Raw genomic sequence first — 25276 nt, forward strand, 5'->3', positions numbered from 1 at the left:
GCAGGCAGGCAGGACCACGGGAAGGCAGGCAGGACCACGGGAAGGCAGGCAGGACCACGGGAAGGCAGGCAGGACCACGGGAAGGCAGGCAGGCAGGATCACGGGAAGGCAGGCAGGCAGGACCACGGGAAGGCAGGCAGGCAGGACCACGGGAAGGCAGGCAGGCAGGACCACGGGAAGGCAGGCAGGCAGGACCACGGGAAGGCAGGCAGGCAGGACCACGGGAAGGCAGGCAGGCAGGACCACGGGAAGGCAGGCAGGACCACGGGAAAGCAGGCAGGCTGGACCACGGGAAGGCAGGCAGGCAGGACCGCCACAGGAATGCAGGACCGCCAAAGGATAGCACAGAACAAGGGAACACAGGGAACACAGGAAACCAGGAATACAGGAACACAGGAATCACAGAATCCACAGAGGCGTCAGGAACACGGAGGGCTTTCTCTTCAGTAACAGGACATGAAGATCCGGCAGGGGATGCTGGGAGTCGCCAGGCTATATAGCCGAGCCAGGAATGCCAGAGCCAATAAGGAGGACGCTGGCCCTTTAAGGCTGGGAGAAGTCCGCGCGCACCCCCTCTAGTGGCAGGAGCACGCGACTGCATGGAAGAAGCATGCGGCCTACAAGCTGGGAGCAAGAGTGCAGGCCGGAGCCAGGAGAGGTAAGTGAGAGCTGGGGGAGCGGGGACCGCGGCAGCAGGCACGGGTACACCCTCAATCCATACCGAGGATTGCGGGTGTAACCGTGAAAATAACAGATTGCCACTCCCCGATGACGTCACGGGGAGCGACAATCTTAGCCAATATGCCAGTGCCCACGCGCTGGATTTCCAATGCCGCTTTGCCGGCATGGATCGAGGGGTTAACTACCATGATCTGTGCCAGCAGCAATCCCAGGTGTTACCAGTGGGTTTTTATTGCAATATGCAGCAAATACCCACCTGGTATGGAGAGGTGTAAAGGTGTAGCACTACTACTCCTAACCTGTATATATGGGCACTGCACAGTACTACTTCTCCTGTTCTGTATATATGGATACAGCATAGTACTACTCCTATCATGTATATTTATGGGCACAGAACTGCACTACTACTCTTATCCTGTATATATGAACAGAGCACAGTACTACTCCTCCTGTCCTGTATGTATGGACACCACATAGTACTACTACTCCTATTCTGTATACATATGGGCACACTACTGCACTACTAGCCCTATCCTGTACATATGGGTACATCACAGTACTACTACTCTTATCCTGTATGTATGGGCACAGAACATTACTACTACTCTTATCCCGTATGTATGGGCACAGCTCAGTACTACTACCACTCCTGTCCTTTATATATGGGCACAGTGAAATACTATTACTCCTATCCTGTATGTATGGGCACAGCACAGTACTACTACTGTACTGTAATATGTGTACATCTCAGTAGTACTACTCCTATCCTGTATATATGGACACATCAAAGTATTACTACTTCTATCCTATATATATATGGGCAACGATACGTACTACTACCCCTATCCTGTATATATGGGCACAGATTAGTACTACTACCCCTATCCGGGATAAAAAGGCACTGCTCAGTACTAGTAATGATAAAGACAGGTTGATGGGTATAATGTAACAGCCACACACGCCAGACCACGATGGGCTAGCAGGGGCGAGTTCTTTTAGGATTCTGAGGGTGTGTAGTTTAGGGGATATTAGGCCCAGATAGATAAGCACATGTTCCACAGTCTCTTTGAACAGTTTATTCTCAGCAGTATGAACACTTCAGTCACTAATCACAGTAATAATATCCAAGACAAGTTCTAGGGGCACTGACTTCAGTACCTGATGTATGAGGCTGAGGTGTCTCTGTGCTCCAGTGTCCTCCCTCTGCACATGTCTCAGGATCCTCTGTAGCTTCTGCAGTTACATATACTCATTCTCTCTGTCCTGTACAGAAATATCTTGTGCTTCCAGCTCTTTCTAATGTGCAATCTCTTCCCAGCTTTACTGAGGTGCCTTCTGCTGCTACAGGTTGGTGCACTACAACCCAGACACAGGACCTGCTCTGCACTACAACAACTCAGACACTCGGCCTGGTCTGCACTACAACAACTCAGACACTCGGCCTGGTCTGCACTGGTCTCTGCAAAATGTAACAATATTGTGTGATGTCACTACAGCTTTGTTTACTTAACTCTATAGTTGCTGTGTAGTAGTGTGATCCACATGTGTATGTGCACAGTGTAGCTGTGTTTGTGAGGCAGGGATGTAGAGATGATGATACCCCTGTTTTCACTGGGTTACACTCTTCCCCTCTGAATTTAATGTCGTCCTCGACATCAGTGAGTTACACTGGTGAAGACAGGGTTGGTTGGAACTAGTCCTCCCAGTTTTGTTCCTGGTATAGGGTTGTTACCCCTGGTAAGGCTTCCTCTGGGTAGTGGACGTCTACACTTCCAGTGGTCCAGTTGGTAAACTGGTTTAAGGCATGTGAACCAGGTTTCCACCGCGGTAGGTGTATATTGCTTGACCTGTCCTTTTTGTGAGGTGACAAAGGAGGTGATGACCTGACATATTATGTAGGTTTAAACAGGTTACAGCAGAAATCAATAACATCCTATTCTATAAATTCTAATTAACATTCTTGATGAATTTCCTGCTTAAAGGAGAAAAAGAATGTTAAAGATGAAATAAACAGTGCATGAATATATATAACAGTTTCTGGAGATCTTGTTGGGTTGGTCTGTTGTTCCTTGAAGCTTGAAACCTAAGCTAACACTAACTAAGTGATAAAACATTTGTATGTCCTTAGTCCATCAAAAAAAAATATGAGAGAAAGGATTCAGAAATCAGTGTTCAAAAAGGTTCTGAAAAACAAGTGGCTGGTAGGTACCACTCAGGTTGTAATTCCTGGGTAACAGGTAATGAAACTTGTTTTAATTGAACAGTTCTTGGTACGGCACTTGGCTCACCCAATGTGTCATAGGTTAAAGTAAGAGGTCTTCTTCTTTCTCTTGTAGAAGATCTGGTTACAGTCTCAGGTATTGGATCATCAGCATCAACTTCTGGAATCGGTTCAAGTTCAGGTTCCTGATCTGTTTCCGCTTCTGGTTCAACTGTAGTTGGTTCTGGTACGATTTCAGTACTTCCAGGAGTTTCTTCACAAGATGTTTGTGGTGTAAACTCTGAGGCTTCGGGGTTTAATGTATTTCTGTTTTGAGGATAACCGCTCCTAGTAGGCATTCTCAAGATGTAAGTATTATCTTCTTCATCTGAGCTATCTAAGTAATTTTCTTCAGGTTCTTCAAGTGGTTCTTCAAGTTGAGGTCTTCTTGAAGGTTTAGGTTGGTTCCTTAATTCAAGATTGAATTTATCTGGTGGTAGGTAGTCACAAGGCAATAACAAGTTTCGGTGTAGGATTCTTGTTTTATTGTTGTTTCCTGCTTCTGGCTTCACTTCATATACAGGACTATCTTTACTCCTTCTTCTGACAACAACGTAGATTTTGTCTTCCCAGTAAGAACGAAGTTTACCAGGTCCCCCTTTTTCAAGTAGATTTCTCACTAACACTCTGTTTCCAGGTAACAATTCAGCGCCATGACATTTCCTATCATAGTGGTCTTTGTTTTTATGTTGTCCTTCAGTGGCAACTTTTGAAGCTATTTTATAGGCTTCAGTCATGCGTTGTTTCCAAGCACGAACATAGTCAGGGTAGGTCTTGTAAGTGTCTGAAACTGGTGAATCAAACATAATGTCTATTGGAAGACGGGGTGATCTGCCAAATAGAAGATAAAAGGGTGAATATCCTGTGGCTTCACTTTTGGTACAATTGTAGGCATGCACCATCTTAGACAGTGACTTTTTCCAATCTCTTTTCTCTTCTGAGGTAAGAGTTCTCAACATGGATAGTAGAGTTCTGTTGAATCTTTCCACTTGGCCATTTCCTTCTGGATGATATGGGGTGGTATGTGATTTCTGAATTCTACAGTATCTTCCAAGGTGATGAAAGAGCTGATTTTCAAACTCTCTACCTTGATCATGGTGGAGCTTGGTCGGAAAGCCAAACTTGAGGGAAAAATCATTGAAGATTTTCTCAGCAGCTGTTCTCCCAGACTTATTAGTAGTTGCATAAGCCTGTGCAAACCTAGTGAAATGATCCATGACAACAAGGATGTATTCATAACCTCCTTTACATTGTTCTAGATGTAAGAAGTCAATGGACACCATCTCAAACGGGTAAGTTGTTGTGATGTTTCCCATGGGTGCTCTGATAGGTTTATGAGGGCGTTTGTCTTTTAAACAACCACATTCCTTGGTCACATATCTTTCAATGTCTTTCTGCATATAAGGCCAAAAGAATCTTTCTCGAATTAGGTTAGTTGTTCTTTTTAACTCCTAAATGACCCATGTCTTCATGGAGTTCTCTAAACACTGTATGGTGGTAGACTCGTGGTAACACAAGTTGTGAATTGGGTCCTCTCTTTCGATGTAGAATCCCATCTGAAGTCAAATAAAGCTTAGGCCACTCCTTCAATAAAGTATTGATAGCAGGTGACTCGGCTTCTCTCTCTCTTTTGCTTGGAAGTCTATCTTGACTTAAATAATGAAGTACTCTTCCAATAACTCTGTCTTCTTTCTGAGCCTTTCTGATTGTCTCTTTGGACAACTGACGAATAGAAACAGTAGAGTCCAGTTCCTGATCCTTTACAGTTATTTCCACGGCAAGAGGACACCAGGTGGGCATGTACTCCTCTTGTTGTATTTGAATGGCTTGGACAGTACTCACAATGTCTTCCATTCCCACTTCTTCTGAACATTGTTGCATGTAGTCATCTGGTTCAAGTGGCATTCTTGACAAGACATCTGCATCTGTGTTAGACTTGCCTGGACGATATTTAATACTGAAATTAAAGTCTGCTAGTTCAGCAACCCATCTTTGACCAGTTGCATTTAGTTTTGCTGTGGTTAGGACATAAGTCAAAGGATTGTTGTCTGTGTAGACCACAAATTCTGGACTGTAGTATAAGAAGTCTCTGAATCTTTCACAGATGGCCCACTTCATAGCTAGGAATTCTAACTTCCCAGAATGTAAATGGTAGTTTTTCTCAGCTGGTGTTAAAGTTCTTGACCCATAACCAATAACTCTTAGTTTTCCATCTTGTCTTTGGTACAGGACGGCTCCAAGTCCTATTTGAGAAGCATCACAATGTAGGATAAATGAAGTGTTAAAGTCAGGGTATCCCATAACTGGTGGTTGGATCAAACAGTCAACTAGTTCCTCTAGCACTTCTTGGTGATGAGAAGTCCAGTTGATAGGTTGTTGGGCAGAAGCAGATATTCTTCCTTTGGTTTTAGGTCTGCTTTGTTTCTTCTTTTTGTCCTCTGGTGTCACAGCACTAGAGGTGGAGTTTCCTGACAAGAGACCATATAAAGGAGATGCAATCTTGGAAAAGTTCTGAATGTAAGTTCGGTAGTAGGAAAGGAAACCTAGAACCTTTCTTAGTTCTCCTACTGTAGATGGAGGTTTGTCTTTCAATGCTTTCACTGGAGCAATTTCTTTTGAATCCATTGTATAGCCTTCTCCGGATACAATCTTTCCAAGATATCTGACCTTTCTCTTGAAGAGTTCACATTTTTTGGGTGTCAGCTTTACTCCATGTTGTTGATAACGTTGTAGAACAGTTCTTATGTGTTCCACATGATCAGCGAAGGTCTTACTGTGGACGAGGTTATCATCCAAATAAGGCTGGCAGATATCATCTCTCAATCCTTCCATACAGGCTTCCATGCTTCTTTGAAACTCGGCGGGTGCATTGCTGAGTCCAAAGGGAATGCGAATCCACTCATAGAGACCCCAAGGAGTAATAAAGGCAGTCAATGGTCTACTGGCTTCTTCAATAAAACCTTGATGATAGGCCTTGCCTTGGTCTAGGACAGAAAACCAAGTGCTTCCGGACAAGCTGTCTAGCATATCTTGTATTCTGGGTAGAGGATGACGATCTGGTATAGTCTTTGAATTTAACTCTCTGTAGTCACAGCAAAGTCTTAGAGTTCCATCCTTCTTCCTAACACACACAATGGGAGAGGAATAAGATGATCTGGACTTCTGGACCCATCCTCTGTTGATAAGGTCTTGAAGGTATTCTTTAACTTCTTTGTGTAGGGGTTTTGGTACTCCTGTATACCCCTTAGTCACTGGAGTATTATCTTTAAGGTTGATCTTCATTTTCAGTGAAGGAATACATCCAACATCAAAGTCATCTTTCGCAAAGGCATGACATTCTTCTCTCAACATCCGTCTTACCATCTGTTGCTCTTCTGCTCCCAAATGCTCTAGGGAAAACGGTGGATCCCAATGTTCTCTCGATGAAGGTGTCTGTTTCTTTTGTTGACAGGTGTTCACTCTAGGAGATGATGATGCACTCTCAGGTGGTGAATGGATTGGTCTCACATTGGCTGGGTAAACAGTCTTGATATCTTCAAGATGTCCCAATGAAGTTCTAGGATCCAATTTCACTTCATGCTTGGTGGAATTCATAACTAGCACAGTCACTTTGGCAAAACCACTATAAGGAACGCTTACCACAGTCTCACCTGTGATGACTCCTTCAGGCAGCTGAGCAGGATCTTGAGGAACAAACAGCATCTTCTGTGGCTTTGGTCTTGGTCCCACTCTGACACCACACTTCACTCCCACCGCTGTATGAGCAGGAATGGTATTTGAGCGTAGGCCCGTCCTTACCTCTCGGACTGACACAGTTGTTTCGGCCTTCTTGAGAGCTTGCACCACTCTCTCTGCTGCCCTGTTAGGTAATCCAAAGGATGTAGACACTGAGTCCACTAGTGGAGTATGGCTCTTGGTTTGCTGAACCACTTCAGCAATCACATTGTAACCAATAATAGGTTCTTCTGCGACTCGCTGGTCACTAGTAACCAGGAAAGGTACCGACAGTTCACAAGAATTGTTCTGCTTGGCACACAATTGAAAGGTAACTTCAACCCATCCTAAGAAAGGTATTACAGTCTGATTTGCAGCTCTTCCACTAAATGGGCCAGAACCTACCAGTTCTTGTACTGACCTGAGTCTGGTATGAGATAGGTATTGTCGCCTCCACTCTTCATTCAGGATACTGACTTGAGCTCCTGTGTCCCACAGAGCTTTAAAAGGAAATCCATCTAGTGTGCACTGGATCATGCATTTTTCTCCAACCAGGTTAATTAGTTTAGGCTGGTCTTCTGACATGCTTTCCTCTGATGGTGCATAGCCTAAAGAAGTGTCACTATCAATACTGGTGACTGAGTAGTTTCTTCTTGCTTGGAGTTGTTGAAGACGGTCACACACTTGGGGATAATATTGGCGCAACCTCTCTCCATTCTGAGTAGCTTCAAAAGACATAGCATGGTTTGTGTGATTAGTTTGGGACCTCTTTGGGGTTGAGGTTACTGGTTGTCCCTCACCAGCAACCCTCTGCCTTTTAACTGCTTGAAATGAGGTACTCTGCAGTCTTTAGAAAAATGTCCTTCTTCACCACATTTAAGGCAATGGCAACAGGCTCTAGCTTGATTGGAGTTTATGCAATCTTCACAAGCTGGAGGTGGTCTGTCCACCGGAGGTGGTCTGTGTTGAAAGACTCGACGTGTTCTCCTGAATCTCTGTTCTGGTTCTGCTCTTAAGGCTCTTTTCACTTCAGCCAATTCTGCTCGAAGATCACTCACTACTGCTTCCCAATCAGTTGGTGTTACTGTCGCTTTAAGTAGTGTTTTGGGGGTGATTGGTGCTTGGTTAGGCACAAAATCAGTTTCTCTGACTTCTCCTTGTGGCACACTCACCATTTCTGTTTTAGGAGGAGTCACCTTGGTGATTTTGCTTGCAGAGTGCTTCTTTAACTTTTGTTCCCTTTCTGATTCAAGGCTGACAGCATCATTCAGTTTCTCAATTAATTCCTCATCTGTTATGTGGGACACTTCCAGATACCGCTTCAACTGGAACTTGATGTTTTCACTTAATAAACCTGTCCAAACAGATCTGAGAAACTTCTTCTGGATTAAACCTGGATCAAATCTTTCTTCTGCTTCATCTTCTCTGGATGCAAACAAAAGCCTCTCTTTAAGCACAATAGCTCTGAACAAGAAGTTTTGAGGGGATTCTCTGATGTCTTGAGAGATATTGATCAGTTTATGGTAAAGGTCAGATGTGCTTTCTTCTTTGTAATGTCCCTTTAAGATAATTCTGAGTTGGGGTAAAGTCAGATTATTTTTCATTTCCAACATATTTCTGAGGTGCAGTCCTGGACTGATGGCTTTCACTACTGCCTCAATAATTTCTTCATCACGGTATCCTTTCTGGACTCCCAAATCTATCTGATGAATGAGATTAGTATAGGACAGTCTTTCTCTTTCCTCTCTCTCCCCAATCTTGCCATTTATTTTAAACTCTTTCCTGATGGTGATCTCAGGAGTAGGACTGGTTCTCTTTACTGGCTTAGACTTGCTTGGAGATGGACAAGTGCTAAATACTCCTTCCAGTGTAGTAGCTGAATCTAACACAGTCTGTTGAAGGGCTTGAACCTGTTCTTTTAATCCTTGCAGCACCTTTTGTGGGGATGACAGGTTCTCTTTAGACACCAAACCCTCATTTGAGTTACTAGTTCCCAGGCTTGCAATAAATTGGGCTAGTCTCTGCAAGAACACAATCACAGTCTCTGATTCTTCACTCTCCTCAGCTTCATCTAGGGAGCTATTAATGGCTGTGATAAGATGTCTGCGGGTGCAGGCTTGATTAATTCTGTCCTCTGGCACCTTGGCTTGTTTGGCCACTGACACCAGTTCTGCATGGGTTAATGGCAGGAGAGACCTACTAATGGCATCTAACTGTTGCTGTATATCCATGGCTATTGTTAGTACAGCAAGGCACTTTCTCTTTATACACAGTTCTGAGATTCAATAGCGGTGTACTGGCTCTTTAAGAGACTCTGGGGCGTCCCAAATCCACTCAAAATCCCCGTACGGGCCACCAATGTAACAGCCACACACGCCAGACCACGATGGGCTAGCAGGGGCGAGTTCTTTGAGGATTCTGAGGGTGTGTAGTTTAGGGGATATTAGGCCCAGATAGATAAGCACATGTTCCACAGTCTCTTTGAACAGTTTATTCTCAGCAGTATGAACACTTCAGTCACTAATCACAGTAATAATATCCAAGACAAGTTCTAGGGGCAGTGACTTCAGTACCTGATGTATGAGGCTGAGGTGTCTCTGTGCTCCAGTGTCCTCCCTCTGCACATATCTCAGGATCCTCTGTAGCTTCTGCAGTTACATATACTCATTCTCTCTGTCCTGTACAGAAATATCTTGTGCTTCCAGTTCTTTCTTATGTGCAATCTCTTCCCAGCTTTACTGAGGTGCCTTCTGCTGCTACAGGTTGGTGCACTACAACCCAGACACAGGACCTGCTCTGCACTACAACAACTCAGACACTCGGCCTGGTCTGCACTACAACAACTCAGACACTGGGCCTGGTCTGCACTGGTCTCTGCAAAATGTAACAATATTGTGTGATGTCACTACAGCTTTGTTTACTTAACTCTATAGTTGCTGTGTAGTAGTGTGATCCACATGTGTATGTGCACAGTGTAGCTGTGTTTGTGAGGCAGGGATGTAGAGATGATGATACCCCTGTTTTCACTGGGTTACAATAACTTGAAGTTTCCTGTCAAATCTGTTATTATGGACATTACTGTAAGATGAAAGTGTAAAGAATATATTTTGTTGTGAACTTGAAGAGGAACCAGTCATGTGGATTTGGACACTAAACCACCCACTGGTCCTCATAGACTGGTGGTTTAGAGTTGCCAAACGCCTTGTATGCTTACTGTTTGTGACCGCAGTGCAATAAACAATGTTTATACTTACCTCAGTCTAGAGTTTTCAGTGCTTTCAGTTTAGTACACCCTGGCTTCACTGCCAACGCAAGCGCTAGTACACAGGTACAAAGCGTGCACTATGAAGCCACAGTGTTATAGCTGCATTGAGAGAAGAGGCACCAAGAGCTCCTGCAACATCCCCCACTGGGGCCTAGCCTTTTCTTGGGGCCTGGAGACAGCCGGGCCCGCAGTACCTGAGTGGCTGGCGGTTGCAGCCTAGGCACGCTAGTGTCACGGTGCTTGGTATGGGGAACCAAAGGGCTGTCCTACAGCCTGGCAGGTCTCCAGCAGGGTGGTGTTGGCAAGAAATGAAGAGGGAGAGGCTGCTATAGCGGTTCTCCCTGGGGCAACCCTTTGGGGTCTGGAGTATGAGTCCCAGTGTAGTGGATAGGGTGCCCGTGATGATAACAGCCGTAGTAGCAGGGACCAGACGGAGGCAGACATTGAACAAAAATAACTTACAGTTCTTTATTGGAACCGACAGGAACAGTAGCAACGTGCCTTAACAGAATGGTGGAATGCTGGAGATGTAGTTGGAGGGAGTCACAGGATGGATCATCAGCCTGGATGCAAAGGGCAGGCTGGGAGATAGCTATGTCCTAGTAAGATGCTTCAGCTTGTCCTGGATTGCTTCAGGTATCACCCTTGAAGGTAGGATGATACCCCTTTCCTCTCACTAACTAGCTCTTAGTTCCACTCTTCAGGCAGGGAGCTGGGCTCATCTGCTTTCTGGTCTGGTGTGCTGGCTGCACTGACTCTTCAGAGTCTCTAATCTGGTCTGTACTGGATTAACTCCAGTCTTCTCCTGAGCTCTAGAAGTTTCCTGACCAGGGGTTTTGTTACTCCCACTGGTCAGGTGGTGGCTACTCCTCCAATTACATCTCAGCTCACAGAAACAAAGTATAACACCTGTGATTGGTTGCTGGAATTACATCACAGAAAACAATTAACTCCTGCTTTACCAGGCAGGCTCTACCGCTGCAGTGCTCATTTGTGTTATAGTGACCTGCTGTGGGGTTGATCAGACCCTTCACAGGCTGCAAGCTACATGATGGGACGTATTCGCAACCACCTCTCTGCCTTGCATCGGCGAGGGTGTTGCACTCCAAATGTGAGTCCCATGTGCCTCATTTTATAAACGCCCACCTGTGGGTGGTTTATGGTCCCAAATTCACCTGACGGGTTCTCTATAACATATCCAAGATGCCACTGGCAGAAGTCAAAGTGCAGATATGTCTTCTGTAAGTCGCTACATTATGTCCTGTGATTAGTAATAAGGAGGGCTGAGGGGAACCAGTATCTACCACTATATGGTCACTGTATAGTTTAATACTGGTACACTCGGGTTGCCCCCCATATGCTGAACCCCTAGCTATGCCTATTTTTGTTATCCATGGCCCCTTCCTTCTAAAATAAATGTTTAAAATGTTGATGAGCCAATGAGCCAGAAGGGCTACACTAGTCCCCCCCTGTTGTAGATATGTAGGTTGTTAGTGTGAGGGAGCACTTCCCCCTTACACAGTGTGCTCACTGGTCACTGCTGCTGAGATTACAGGGAGTGCAGGGAGAGGATGAGACTGAAACATGCTGCTGTACAGTGCAACATTAGTTTGTGAAGCCAGAACACAGAGGAGTAGGATAGACCTTCACTCTCAATAGAAAAAGGAGAAGGCCATGGATAATAAACATAACCCAATTACCACAGTCCCTGGATCTATGAGTAAGTGTCCCTGGTTCATCATACTTGATGTTGATAGTAGATTTCCTTTAACCATTTCATTATGGTAATAATATTACAGAGAAAATTCATACTATACTGTGTAATAAATCCTATACAACATTATATTACTTGGCATTATTAGCTTACAATCTACACACACAGCAATGGCTGTGCTAGTAAAAGATCATTCAGTGATCTATTCAGCCATTTTGTCCATTACATGGCAGTTACCACATTGCTTAATCGTATTCTTTCCTTCTGACCATTTTAGGGTGTTCTGTGTAAGGTCGCAATTGCTCTACTGGTGGTCTTTATGAACACAGTGGAAAATATGCATTCATTTGACACCATTCGCACTCTCTCGGTTGTGTAATAGTCTGAGTGTTTTTTTCCTTCTCTTGCTGATTCCTAGTGTGATGCGGGGTAATTTGATGGGAGAAAAACATTTGCTGCTTCTGTTCTTCTCTGTGTTTCTCTCTCTCCCTCCTCCCACACGCATGCTCCCACTGGCAGGCATGACTGCAACACTCAGCTACGAGTAGCACTAGGAGAAGTGCGAGCAGGCAAAGGGATTCTCAGGCAGGAGAGCTTCATCCCTGTGACTCATCCAGGTAATTGCGTTATCCCCATCACTCTGCACCTCTCTGTTTTTCTCTGCTCCTCTCTACTTTTGCTTTTTAAAACACTTTTCCTGTGAGTCCAGCTCTATAAACTCAAGGTATTTTATTTTCTTCATCATCATCACCATCATCATCATCATTTGTTTATGGCTTGTCCTTTCTTTGGTTTGTAGCCAGGTGTCTGTGGACAGGTTGTTCCAGATGAGAGATGGGTATTTGTGCTGGTGAGAAGGTTTATAGTGCCATCTGCGAGGGGGCAGCACGTGCTTAAATAGTAATTGTATCCACACGCAGATTACCATTGTCTTTACATTTCACATTATTATTCCGTACCTTTTATAATATACACAGCGCAGAATATAACAAATCGAAGCACTATAGTCTATGTGTATTGCGTTGTTTTTCCAAGAAACGTCTACTTGATCTCTGTTGCAATGCTTCTCTACTGAAGGAGATCAATATCTCCCCACTAGATTGAACACCTTGACCATGAGCACCTTACTATAAAGGTACCTTCAGCCTTGAGTCGTGAGTTGTGAAACCAGTAAGTGGCCACACAATTTGAAGTTTTTTACATTTTCATTTGTAACAGTCAAGTCCTTCGTAACAAACAATGTCGATTTATTGCACACTTTTGGTGATCAGTTTTCAGTCTACAATGGACTCATGTTTTGAGCAGCTTGGTCATTGTAGTAAATGATGTACTATGGGGTGACAGCTCCTGCCTATTTCAGTCACTTGCACGCTTTCCTGAATGCCCAGCATGTCTCTTTAAGGTAGGACATTGTATAAAGTCAGATAATTAACAGAAACTATTCCATTCATCCCTTGTTCTTTGATGTGGAAGATTGGTGTAGTCAATGTATCACAGTATGGCTACATTTGTGGCTTCAGCATTTGTGAGCTGCTCTAACATTTTAACAGAGGGGATTCCATTTCTTAGTACACATGCAGCTAGATGTGTGTTTCCAAGGAGACGAATGGCCTGCCATCCTACTTCCATTCTCTACGACTCTAGTATTTTGGCTTTTAGTGCTTTTTTTCCTTATGTATCCTGTTATGGTACTCTACTTCTAAGCAGAAAGGACCTGTTATTGTCTATAGGCATAGAGGAGCAGATTTCCTCAGGAAATGTGACGCTTCTCTTATTTCATCATAAATATATGGATTTAATACACAAGACAGTTGCTTGAGGCGGTTTAGTTGTTATGGTGTAGGCACTCGTGGGATTCTCTGTACCAGGGGTTGTAAAACAAAGGAAATGATGTAAAACATTGCACAAAATAAATTTACATGAATATTTATAAAGACAAACATCATCTTCCATTAATGCAAAAATTCAATACATTAAGGAATGTTGTTTATGTGATAGAAAAAAATCTAAAATCTTGTAGATTCACTGTAGATGATATTAGGCTGTAAATGTTCCAGCTCTCCACACGTATAACATTTCATATTTTTCAGATAAATATATCTAGAAATTATTGTAAAAAAAATTCTTCTAGTCGTCTTGTGCAAAAATTAAGACCTCATTCTAAGACCGCACGTCACAAGAAGCATTGTCTCAGATACAATACATGGAATGCAAAGGGAGAAATGTATCACTATGGTGATGTCTGAGGAAGAGAGCAGTTTTATGTAATTGTACAGTCATAAATACAGAGAAAATGCAGTAATTCCTAGCCTATGTGTCTCACTTCTGCACATCTTGTTCAAATAGTGTAGCTCAAGTCTGGTGATAAAAGATGAGTTCCTCTACGAAGACCAGATTTATAGTGACAGATGTCACTTCCACCATATACTGTGCATTCCTTAAGAAGATCATTTTATGCAAATTTAATTGGTTTTAATAAAGGGATTTTACTATATTTGGTTATTATACTTAAATTGTGCCATCAGCTTGCAGTTATAGATATATTGTACATAATCAATATTCAGTACTTAATAATAATAACAATTAAACATATTTATTTGTATAGCACCATCATACTCTGCAGCACTTTTCAGATCATGGAGTAAATATACAAACAAATAAAACATTACAAAGTAAGGCTACATTCACAAGCTTGTGGCCGTACATACATATCCTACACAGTTTTGTGAATGTAGCCTAACATAGTACTCATCAAGTAAAATAATAGGAATGAGGTCCCTGCTCGCAAGAGCTTACAGTCCACAAGATAAGTAACCTTTTTGAACACAGTAACACTATCTTTGTGAGTCACTGTGACTTTAATGGTATGTAACCTGTTATATGTTAAATGGGTACATACAGTTCAATGTAGAAGGCCCATATGGACTGCATTTGCTGTGATGTGGACATGTATGTCTTAAGAGGCACAGGTTAGGTTCTGTAGATTAGGTTCCATACTTTGGCACAGTGGACACTTCAGTGGTTTTAAGAACCACTTAAATGACAACATCCAGTAAAAGTTTATATTTAGCCATCAAAAGATAGAAAGGGACATAATTTCATGGTACGCAGAAGGTGCAGTCTGCCCAGGAGGCCTAGGGGGCACATATGCATACTTCCAAACATTTCTGGAAGGGAAAGAGAGACAAAATGGTGGCACGCGTAGCATGCTGCGTCGATCCCCCCTAAGCCACACGACCTAGTCATGCTCCAAAATTTTACCATAATATCATAATAATAATCATTGTCTCAATTATTGTTAATATTATTATTATTATTACTATGGAGATGATTATTATATTATTATTATTACTATTAATAATAATAATTGTCTCCATAATAATAATAAAAATAATGATAATAAAAATAATAATAATTTTCTCAATAACTACAATAATAATCTCTAAGAAGATCCCTGTCTATATTAAGTCTGTGTCACAGTGTAACAGTTACAGTTAACAGTTCTTAGTTACAAAAAAATCCACAGATAGATAACTACTAAGCTTATAGCCTAGTGGATAGAGGCTCTGTCTCTCCCATGGCAGGTGGAGTGAAGCTGTTGTGGGTCCCGGCTAGTCAAAAATTTATTTAATTGAATTAAATAGAGACTTTGCCCCAGTACAATCGGCGTAAATCGGAAATATTCGGGGAACACGTCGGGAAAATGCGAATCGGGCCCTTAGTAAATGACCCCCTATATATGGAGAGATGGTGATGTCTCCCTGATGACGGGGTCTCTGCTCTGCGCTAACCCGACACATGTCTCAAAAGGATTTCCTGCCCGATGCCTGTAGAAGCCATTCAATATTGCATGTTCTAGCTTTGAAAGTATATACCAGGTGGGACACAGAGCCTGGACAACCCCAGCCAGTGTGGGACCTGGAGGGAATATCCAGGACAATCTCCTAGCTACCCGTGACTGCAGGGCAAAGGTGAAAAACCGGGACTGTCCTGCAAAATCCGGGACATTTGGGAGCTATGCATATGGTGTAGCTTTCCTATTTGAGAAGACGAGTACTATAAACAATACTAAATGGGAGCCTAGCACACATTTTACACTGGGGCCCGACAGCTTGAAGTCACTGGCCATCAAGATGTAATTTTTCTGATAGTCTATTACTTCAATTTAATTGTAACTGCGTAAATGCCACTGCTATACATAATGCCTTTGTCCCAGAGCAACACCTGTTGCACACACTCATACAGTTTCATTATATGGTAGTATATATACTAGTTTATAGTATATATACTAGTTGATCATGCTACCGTCTCTGAATGTCAATATATTTGATGCTAATACACTACAGTCATTATACTTTATTTACAGTAATCACACCACATAAAAGGGAACATTATTACTGTAATTCTTGGTTTAAAGGAAACCTACCACTTGGGATAGGGCTTATAAGCAGCACAGCTCAGGGTGTGCTGGTGCCGGCGCTTATCTTCGTTATGTTTTTAAACTGTTTTAAAGCTTTCTAAAACTTTATTAATGTTTATATCCGAACTAGCTTCCCCGCACCGAGGTCCACGCTCGGCGCACCATGCGCGCGACCGTGTGTGCGTCTGAATAGGAAGTGGTAGCGTGCATGGTGCGCCGAGCGCAGACCTCGCTGCGGGAAAGCTAGTTCGGATATAAACATTAATAAAGTGTTAAAACGCTTCAAAACAGTTAAAAAACATAACGAAGATACGGCATGTGCTGCTTATAAGCCCTATCCGAAGTGGTAGGTTTCCTTTAAAGCATGTACATTGAATTATAGAATGCAACCAAATCACAACAGTGGAATAAAGATATTAGCAAATACACTAATACATTGGGGCTTATTCACTAAGGGTAGCGGATTGCACTTTTGTGGGATTGTTCGCCGGTTTTGGGATTTGTGCAGCTTTGACAGGTATTTAACAGGGGTTTGTCCTGGGATTGTGTTGCACGTGATCGGATTGGATTTTGGCACAGCTGCGCTGCCTTTCATGCGACAGAAGACTGGGGGGCGGACGATCCGACTAATTCAGACGATCCGACATTCAGAACATGGGGTTTAAGATTCGAATTGTGTCGCAAGACAATGCACTTACATGCACCAGGAAAAAGAAGGTGAACTCCGAGGGACATGAGCAAGGAAGCGACACATGCAGGATATCGGGCGCACGATCTTAGTGAATCGTGGTAGACTGCATTATCGTTAGACAATGCACTTTCATGAACTAGGCAGGACCTGGTAAGTAAACGTGCCCCATTGTCCCCCTTGGCAATGCAACCATAGAGCATACCACAATGCCAGAGCTCCACAACTATGCTGGATTATCTTTTCATTGTCTTAAACAGTCCTTGGCATTCCAGACAGTTGTAGAGAGGTGGTGGTTAATCAAGATTAATATATGTACATCACAGTGTCATTAAGGCAGTAGTGGGATTGTTTCCTGGGCTAAGCCCTCTCAGTGCAAGGCAGATGTCTGCTATGTAACACAGCAGACACCTGCCACTAACTGCTTAGATCAGAGCCTACAGCAATCAACATGTTAGGTGCTGCGGTGGAACCGGAATGTGGCATATTCACAATGTAGGTGCGTGAGTGGTGACACTGATGTCATTGGTGGACACTGACGGATTTAGGGTGTAATAGGGAAGCAGTAAAGTAACAATAAACAGCAGTAATGTGGTGTATTGGATGAGCAATGAGACTATCTAAAGTATAAATAAAAAAATATTGCAAAAATAAAATTCAAATAACCAATTTTCAACATTGATAAAAAATGTAATAAAAATTGAAATGGTATAAATGAAAATGACAGGTTATTCCAGAAAAAATGATGTGTGGCACAGCTCCTTACAACAAAATATAAAAATAGTTATAGGTGTCAGATTATGGCACTTCTTGTTGAAACAGATTTTTGTATTTTTCAAAGACATCACAAAACTTTATTAAATTTGTATTTTTATGATTGTATTGATCCAAAGATCCTGAGATCCAGCACCACCTGTAAAATAGTTCTTTTGAAGTGGGCCAAAACTTCCTAATTGTGGCATCAGCTAAGGGAACTGATCCCAGAACAGCTTCCCTGACTTCCCATAATGCTGAGCACTGGCACAAGCAACCCAGCCAATTAGGACAATGTTCCTGCTTTCAATAAACATGTAGACAAGAGCCATTTCAGAGTCTTTGAAGTTCCTCCATAGGCAGATTGAAAGCAGGCAGAAAGGATACATCTTCCATTCCCCAAGAAGCTTGATTCTAGTACGATATGTAGGAAGTGAATGTAGTGACTACAATATTCATACAACTTAATTTGAATGAATGTGCAATCTGCCCCTGCACGCATTATAGTGACCTATACACACAGATTACTGCACATACACACATATGGCAAAAAAGAAAGAGAGTGTCATACCAGCCAAGCAATTGTCAATAATAATAGCAATCTTTATTAGAACAAATATAACGACACAAGACCTCAAAAACATAAAAACACTTAAAAGGTACAATGAAGCACACTGTACACGACTCGGTGAGGTGAGTAAAATATAGTCAACCTCACAAACCCCCTCTGGCTGTTAGAAATTTACATGGTGTTTATGTAAACACATTTTGTAAACAAAAAGTTAACATGCAATACAAGAGTATAATAGACAAGTGAAGCAACCCTCACTATATAACCTGTCAAAAGCCTATGTCAAATTCCTATGCAAACAAACTTTGTAAACAAAAAAGTCAAAATGCAATACAGGAGTATAATAAACAAGTGAAGCAACCCTCACTATATAATCTCAGAAGCCTAAGTAGGTCCAAGCACCGGCAGGTTGTAACAAGAGGGTAAGATACACCAAGTACAGCCAGGGGGCCCAGGTAATAACCCCACGCGTTACATCACTAAATGTGACTTCATCAGGGGAAGAACACACACATAAATGCACCTTTACACTGAAAGAGATTAGGGGTCATTTACTAAGGGCCCGATTCGCGTTTTCCCGACGTGTTACCCGAATATTTCCGATTTGCGCCAATTTTCCCTGTATTGCCCCAGGATTTTGGCGCACGCGATCGGATTGTGGCGCATCGGCGCCGGCGTGCACGCGATGGAAATCGGGGGCGTGGCCTAGCGAAAACCAGACGGATTGGGAAAAAACGCAGCATTTAAAACAATAAAAGTGTCGCTTGGGACGCCCTTACCTTCACTTGGTCCGGCTCAGTGAACTTGAGTGCGTTCAGATGCTTTTCAGCGCACCAGCGCCACCCGGTGGATGGCGGAGGAACTACCTTGATGAATCCCGGCCAGACCCGAATCCACCGCAGAGAACGCGCCGCTGGATCGCGAACGGACCGAGTAAGTAAATCTGCCCCATTGTATTCAGATATAGACATGACTGCTTGCTCGCTACCTGCAATGATGGATGTGTCACCCAGGATGTTCAGCATATGCTATCTCATTCCCCTCTTACCAGGACGGTGGGGGAGAACAGAGAACCATAAGATATATCACAGTTTTCATTCCGTGTATCATAATGACCCCTTCTCTTCACTGATCTTACTGTAGCCTTGTCAAAGCCTAGAGAGAAGGGGTGGTCGGCAGGAAAGACTTATGGAAGATACTAGATACTTTATTGAATTGAGCAGCTGTAGGGGGAGCAGGTAAACTGTGTGTGGGAACATGAGGGCAGACTGTAGACAGGAGAGAGCAGACATCAGCTCCTGCCTGTTGAAGAAGCTGCTTCCTGTTATTAATGAGAAGAGACAGGGACAAGCATTTTACATAGCTCCTCCCCCTCACCTTCTGTTCAGCCTGTATCTCCTGTTGCACAGTAAGGTTTTATCAGGATAACCAGAGTGCATGGCTGAAGGGGAGGGACTGAGGCACAAAGGAAGTGGCATGCATGGCCCCTAAAGGCCAAAAGCAAATTCCAAAATGCGCGCTAGCAACGTTTCCATGCCTTCTATGCCAAAAAACTGGTGGACAAGGAATGTTACATTGGCCCCAATGTGTGGGCAACAGATAATACACACATAACACTATTGTACAATTGTAATGATGTGACATTTCAATTCTACAAGTAAAGCAATACACATCTATTACATTATTTAACCCGCAATTTTTGGTCTTTTATGTAAAATTGTCTCCTAGATCCCCTTTCTTACTGATCTAAATGTGGATACATCACAGTAAATTTAATAGCATTTTGATTAGCTGTCTACGAAAGAGAATACAAAATCCACAGTGTCATGTATACTTTCTTGTTACAGATACATGTTCTATAGAACTATCAAGGGGCTTTGATTTTATTCAGAAGCATGCCGAGGTTTGGAATCATAGAAGTTTATTAAATCATTGAGAAATAAAAATGATTATATGGTCTCATTGAGACATAATGGGAGAGATTTATAATCTGTCTACTCCAGAATTCTGTAATAATTTGTTCCTGAAATGGCTTTCACCACATGTATTAAAGGGATAGGCCTTACCCATTCTGCTCCATTCATCTCTATGGAGCTGACGGAGAATGCCGAGCGCAGCTCCATATAGATGAATGTGGTTGTCTGCTCCATTCATCTGGGGGAGCGACGAGGGATCTGGCGGAGGTACCTCAGACACCGCCGGACCCCCCGTTCTGGTGATATGTGGGGTAGGGTGGGGTATCCTGTGGATAGGGCCTAGCTTCCTTGGTGAGAAATCCCCTTTAAGGGTTTTAAACCATTTTCTGCAGTTTTTCCGACGGAAAAGGGCATTATTTTAGGAAAAGGGGCATGGCTTAGTCCGTGCACCAGAAAATTCAGTCGCAAACTAGACCAACTAATAGCTGGTCTAAAGTATGACTCCGCAGTCTAAAATTACCCTAAATAAGTCACCCACCAAGATTTATCTGGCATAGAAAATGACTGTGGAGTTTAAATCTCCGCTGGACTTTTCAATGACTCTTTCATAAATCTCCCTCAATATAGGGGCACATGGAATTTCAGTAAATTCACAATATGCAAACGTAGGGACACCATATAGCTTTGCTTAATATGATGTGTTTATGTATCTTGAGCAATTATATTTCTATAACAAAATACAAGCCTCGACATTTTTAGCATGGTCTCATTCAAAAGAGGTTTTAACCACCTCAGCATCACCCACTGATAAATTCATGGTGGGTACTTGCTGTGATCTAACCCACACCATTGTCACGGTTTGAATGGACAGCAATATAGTTGCCATTAAGAAATTACTGTATATACTCGAGTATAAGCCGACCCGAGTATAAGCCGAGACGCCTAATTTTACCACCAAAAACTGGGAAAAACTACTGACTCGAGTATAAGCCGAGGGTGGGAAATGCATTGGTCAAACCCCCACCCCAGTATATAGCCAGCAAGCCTCCAGTAGTATATAGTCAGCCAGCTCCCAGTAGTATACAGCCACCAGCCCCCAGTAGTATACAGCCAGCCTGCCCCCATGTAGTATACAGCCTGCCAGCCCCCATGTAGTATACAGCAGCCCTTAATAGTATACAGCCTGCCCCCATGTAGTATACAGCAGCCCCTAGTAGTATACAGCCTGCCCCCATGTAGTAAACAGCAGCCCCTAGTAGTTTACAGCCTTGCCCCATGTAGCATACAGCAGCTCCTAGTAGTATACAGCCTCCCCCCATGTAGTATACAGCAGCCCCTAGTAGTATACAGCCTGCCCCCATGTAGTATACAGCTGCCCCTAGTAGTATACTGCCTTCCCCCATGTAGTATACAGCAGCCCCTAGTAGTATATAGCCTGCCCCCACAGCCCTTAAAAAAGTAAACTTTTATACTCACTCTCCAATGTCGGCGCGGCCAGGGCCGGCGCTATGGGTAGGCAAAGGTGGCAATTGCCCAGGGCCCCCAGGGAGAAAGGGGAGAATCTCTTCTTTCAAATGAATATTGAATTTTGTTTCTAGGTGCTATGGATCCAGAGATATTCAGGTTTAAAGTGAGAATATCAGGTGCCATTTTTATATATAAATATCACTTCCGACGGCAGTTTAACAGTTAATATCTCCGTTTTTCTGCATTTTAGAAACACAAATTTAGATTCATATAAAAGAGGAGACTCTCTTCTTTCATAGGAAATAAGAAGTGAGGTTCTATGAGTCACAGAACCAGAGACACAGCCCCCTGAAGTGTCCGTCCCCCCCCTCCAGATTCTTAGCCATCAGGCTGCAGGGAGTATTAGCTGCACACAGGAGCTGCTGCAGCTCACAGATAATGGAAATATTCACTTTATATGTTACTAGTACTACATTTTGAGAAGGGATAATATCAACTAATACTCATGTTTTTAACCCTTCTCTATGCAAATCTAAGAACACACTTTGGGCCACATGTATCAATCGTTTTTTTCTGTTGTTTTTGCGCCTTTTCATTCAGGCGCACCATTTTTTGTGCCATTTTTGCGACTAAATGTGAATAAATGCTAGCTGTTCAGCAAAAAATAACCAGCTTTCCCTCATTTATCCTAGCAATCCAGATGTTTTGATGCGCCTAATGATATTCATCACTTGCGACATTTCATTTAGGCGCAAAAACGGGCGCAAAAACACTCCAGCCCGGAGCTGGCGTTAACTGAGAAGAAAGCACTGAGCCCCTTTGCAGAACAGCTCATTTCTAGCAGAAAAGCTCATCCAGACACTGCAGACACTAGAACAGATCATACAGACATGAGATACTCTGCAGACACTAGTACAGATAATACAGTCATTAGATACTCTGCAGACAGGAGCTGCAGACTCTATTTACAGTTCATCACCTTCTATTTACAAAACATTCTGCAGAATCCTGAGCTCAAAGCAAGAGAGAAGAGAACATTACAGAATGTTGCACATAGTACTGACAGGTGTCCCCCATGTCATTCTGCACAGTATCACCAGTGTTTCTGAGGGGGATACTGTGCAGAATTACAGGGGTGCAGCAGGAGATCAGCACTGGGGGATCCCTGCTGAGGAGGTCACTGGGTGCAGGGTGTCACACACCTGGGTGCTGCTGAGGAGGTCACTGGGTGCAGGGTGTCACACACCTGGGTGCTGCTGTGAGTGTTATCTTCATTCTGGGCTGTGGGAGCCGCAGAGAGGAACTTGTAGCAGGATCACATGTAAGTGCCTGAATCTAACTGAATCTGAATCTAATTGAAACTGCGCCAAATTTGCGCCTAAACTGTGTTAAAGTAAAGTGATTAATAAGAGGAAGGAAATTAACTTATCACAGATGGTTGTGCTAATTCTGTAAAAGCTTGTGATAATTCTGGAAAACAGTGCACCAGAATTTAGGCACAACTACTACACCTATGTGCACAAAAGTGATAAATGTGGCCCATTCTCTCTTATTCCCTTTTATTTTGTGATAGTTATTTTTTGTTGGGAAAATTGACTGATACGATGAACATTCAATCCTCTTCGCCTAATGTGACTACACCGCGACCAGAACATGTCCATAAAGTTATATGTAACACCAAAAACACACACATGTCCTGGTATAAAGTTTTTATTTCCCACCATCCTCCATTATTTCCACCTATGTTATAACGTTCTCACTTTCATTCTTATGAAGTGGGAAGGGTTCTGTTATTGTGATAATACAATGGCGCACATCTAAACGTGACTTTTATTATCTCATTAGCTTGGTTTATGGATATATAGTTATTTATTTGGGTTACCATTGTCTAAGGAACAGACAATGATACGTCCGTGTGAATTTTCTGCAGTTCCCTTTGCTGCATATTTTGGTGAATACACACATGTGGGGTCTGTATGCTCTCCTCACATCTTACTTTTTTAGGAAAGTAGATTTTCTTTATATAAGTATTCTGGATTTGTACATATTTTAGAGGAAATTTTGAATGTTAATTGCCAAATGCATCGCCTAGTTGTCTGCTTTCAAAATTCTATAGGTTTTATGGCGCCTTTACTTTTTATTCTGTTTTATTGATATATTTTGCAGGTTGTGACTGTCTAAAAATGTCTAGCTGAAAAGCAGATATCTAGTTATTACAGTTTTAGTGATATTATGTGGATTTATTCATGTGAACATATCAATAGGGCACATTTGTGAACTCTACAAATGTCCATGTATTACATTTAGGAGATGTGAAGGTAAACATTTTCTGTTTGGATCAAATTTTTTGCCATCAAAGTCAAATTTTAAGTATTTTTAATAAAATGTTTCAATTTGAATCAAAATTGCATGAAGGCGCACTAAAATCTATAAAATCTTTGATGCAATTTTGAAAATGGGGCAAGTGTCTGCTTTCAGAAAATATCGGTCCCCCTCCCCAAATTTTTTGGAGTGTGGGAGGAAACCGGAGGACCCGGAGGAAACCCACGCAGACACAGAGAGAACATACAAAATCTTTGCAGATGTTGACCAGCGATGCAAGGCTGTAGTGCTAATCACGGAGCCACCATGCTGCCCATAAATCTCCCTATCATCTATCTATCTCCTATAAAATTCTCCAATATTACAGTTTGTTTTACCATACTAAAGGAGCCTCTTGCTGACTGTGACTGGTCATAAAATAGTTTTATTTTGGGGCCCCACTTTTAGTTTTGCCCAGGGCCCCACTTTGTCTAGAACCGGCCCTGGGCGCGGCTCCACAATGTCAGCGCGCCGCACCGATGTCCCCGATGTCAGCGCGTCCCGTCTTCTTTCTTCTCCGCGGTTCCTCTTCTTTCTTCTTTCTTCCAGCATGGACGCGGCCATGTTTTCTTCTAGCAGGGGCATACTATGACGCGGCCACTGCTGACGTCATAGTATGCGCGGGCAGGAAGAAAACATGGACGCGTCCATGACAGAAGCAAAAAGAAAGGAGAGGAGCCGCGGAGAAGAAAGAAGACGGGACGCGCTGACATCGGGGACATCACAAACCAGTGAAAAATGGCTGTATGTCATTTGAGCAGAGAGCATGCAGCTGTACTGAATTCAGTAACTTTTAATGTTTTCAAGACACATATTTGTTATTTTAACATATTTTGGGGCAAATGTATCATAAGTCTGGCTTTGTCCGTCTGTTTTTATTTTTAATTTTTCTTAGCGGATTTTCCTTATTGATACATGTGACGTTTGGTCTTTAGTGAATTTTGCGACTTTTTAGAACACAAGTTGCAAAAGGTTTTCAAAGGTCGCAATCAGTTCCAAGCTAATTCCTATGCCTGGTCAGGGGCAGCCTTAGATTTGTGCCAAATATTTTTGCGTCTTTTTAAAAAAAGTCCCAACTTTCACATATGGATTCAGGTGATATTTCAGGGAACATTGCAGAAAACTAGACAATGGCAAACTTTGAAGGGAGATTGCTTTATGCGCAAAAAGTTACAAATGAGCAAGTGCACCATGAAAAGTCTTGCCAAAAGTTTGATACATGTGCCCTTATGTGTCTATTCTATTCAAAAGTACAGCATTTCCTAGTAAGCAACTTACTCATTGGGGCAGATTTACTTACCCAGTCCTGTTGCGATCTAGCGGTGCGTTCTCTGTGGAGGATTCGAGTCTTCCGGCGATCTCCACTAGGTGTCGCTGCTGCGCTGTCCGTCGGTGTTCAGTGGAGTTCACGATCCATTGCTGGGTGCAGGTAAGCGCGTGTCAAGCGACACTTTTTTTTTTTTAAA

At 42.8% G+C, this 25276-nt stretch overlaps 1 protein-coding gene across 3 annotated transcripts in view; it reads left to right on the top strand.

Annotated features, from left to right (window-relative positions):
* The first annotated feature begins 590 nt into the window (after positions 1–590).
* GPRIN1 (G protein regulated inducer of neurite outgrowth 1) overlaps positions 591–25276 on the top strand; it is a 72016-nt gene continuing 47330 nt past the window's right edge. Inside the window, exon 1 of one of the 3 annotated variants that reach the window (XM_072146256.1) lies at positions 591–658. In XM_072146256.1, coding sequence (XP_072002357.1) covers positions 611–658 — 48 coding nt within the window. In that variant the 5' untranslated portion in view covers positions 591–610. Of the gene's footprint in view, positions 659–12070; positions 12359–25276 lie in introns of those variants that run through there. The other 2 variants (XM_072146257.1, XM_072146258.1) reach the window with 2 other exon arrangements.

This window comes from Engystomops pustulosus, chromosome 4, assembly GCF_040894005.1.
Source record: "Engystomops pustulosus chromosome 4, aEngPut4.maternal, whole genome shotgun sequence".
NCBI classification, from domain to species: domain Eukaryota; kingdom Metazoa; phylum Chordata; class Amphibia; order Anura; family Leptodactylidae; genus Engystomops; species Engystomops pustulosus.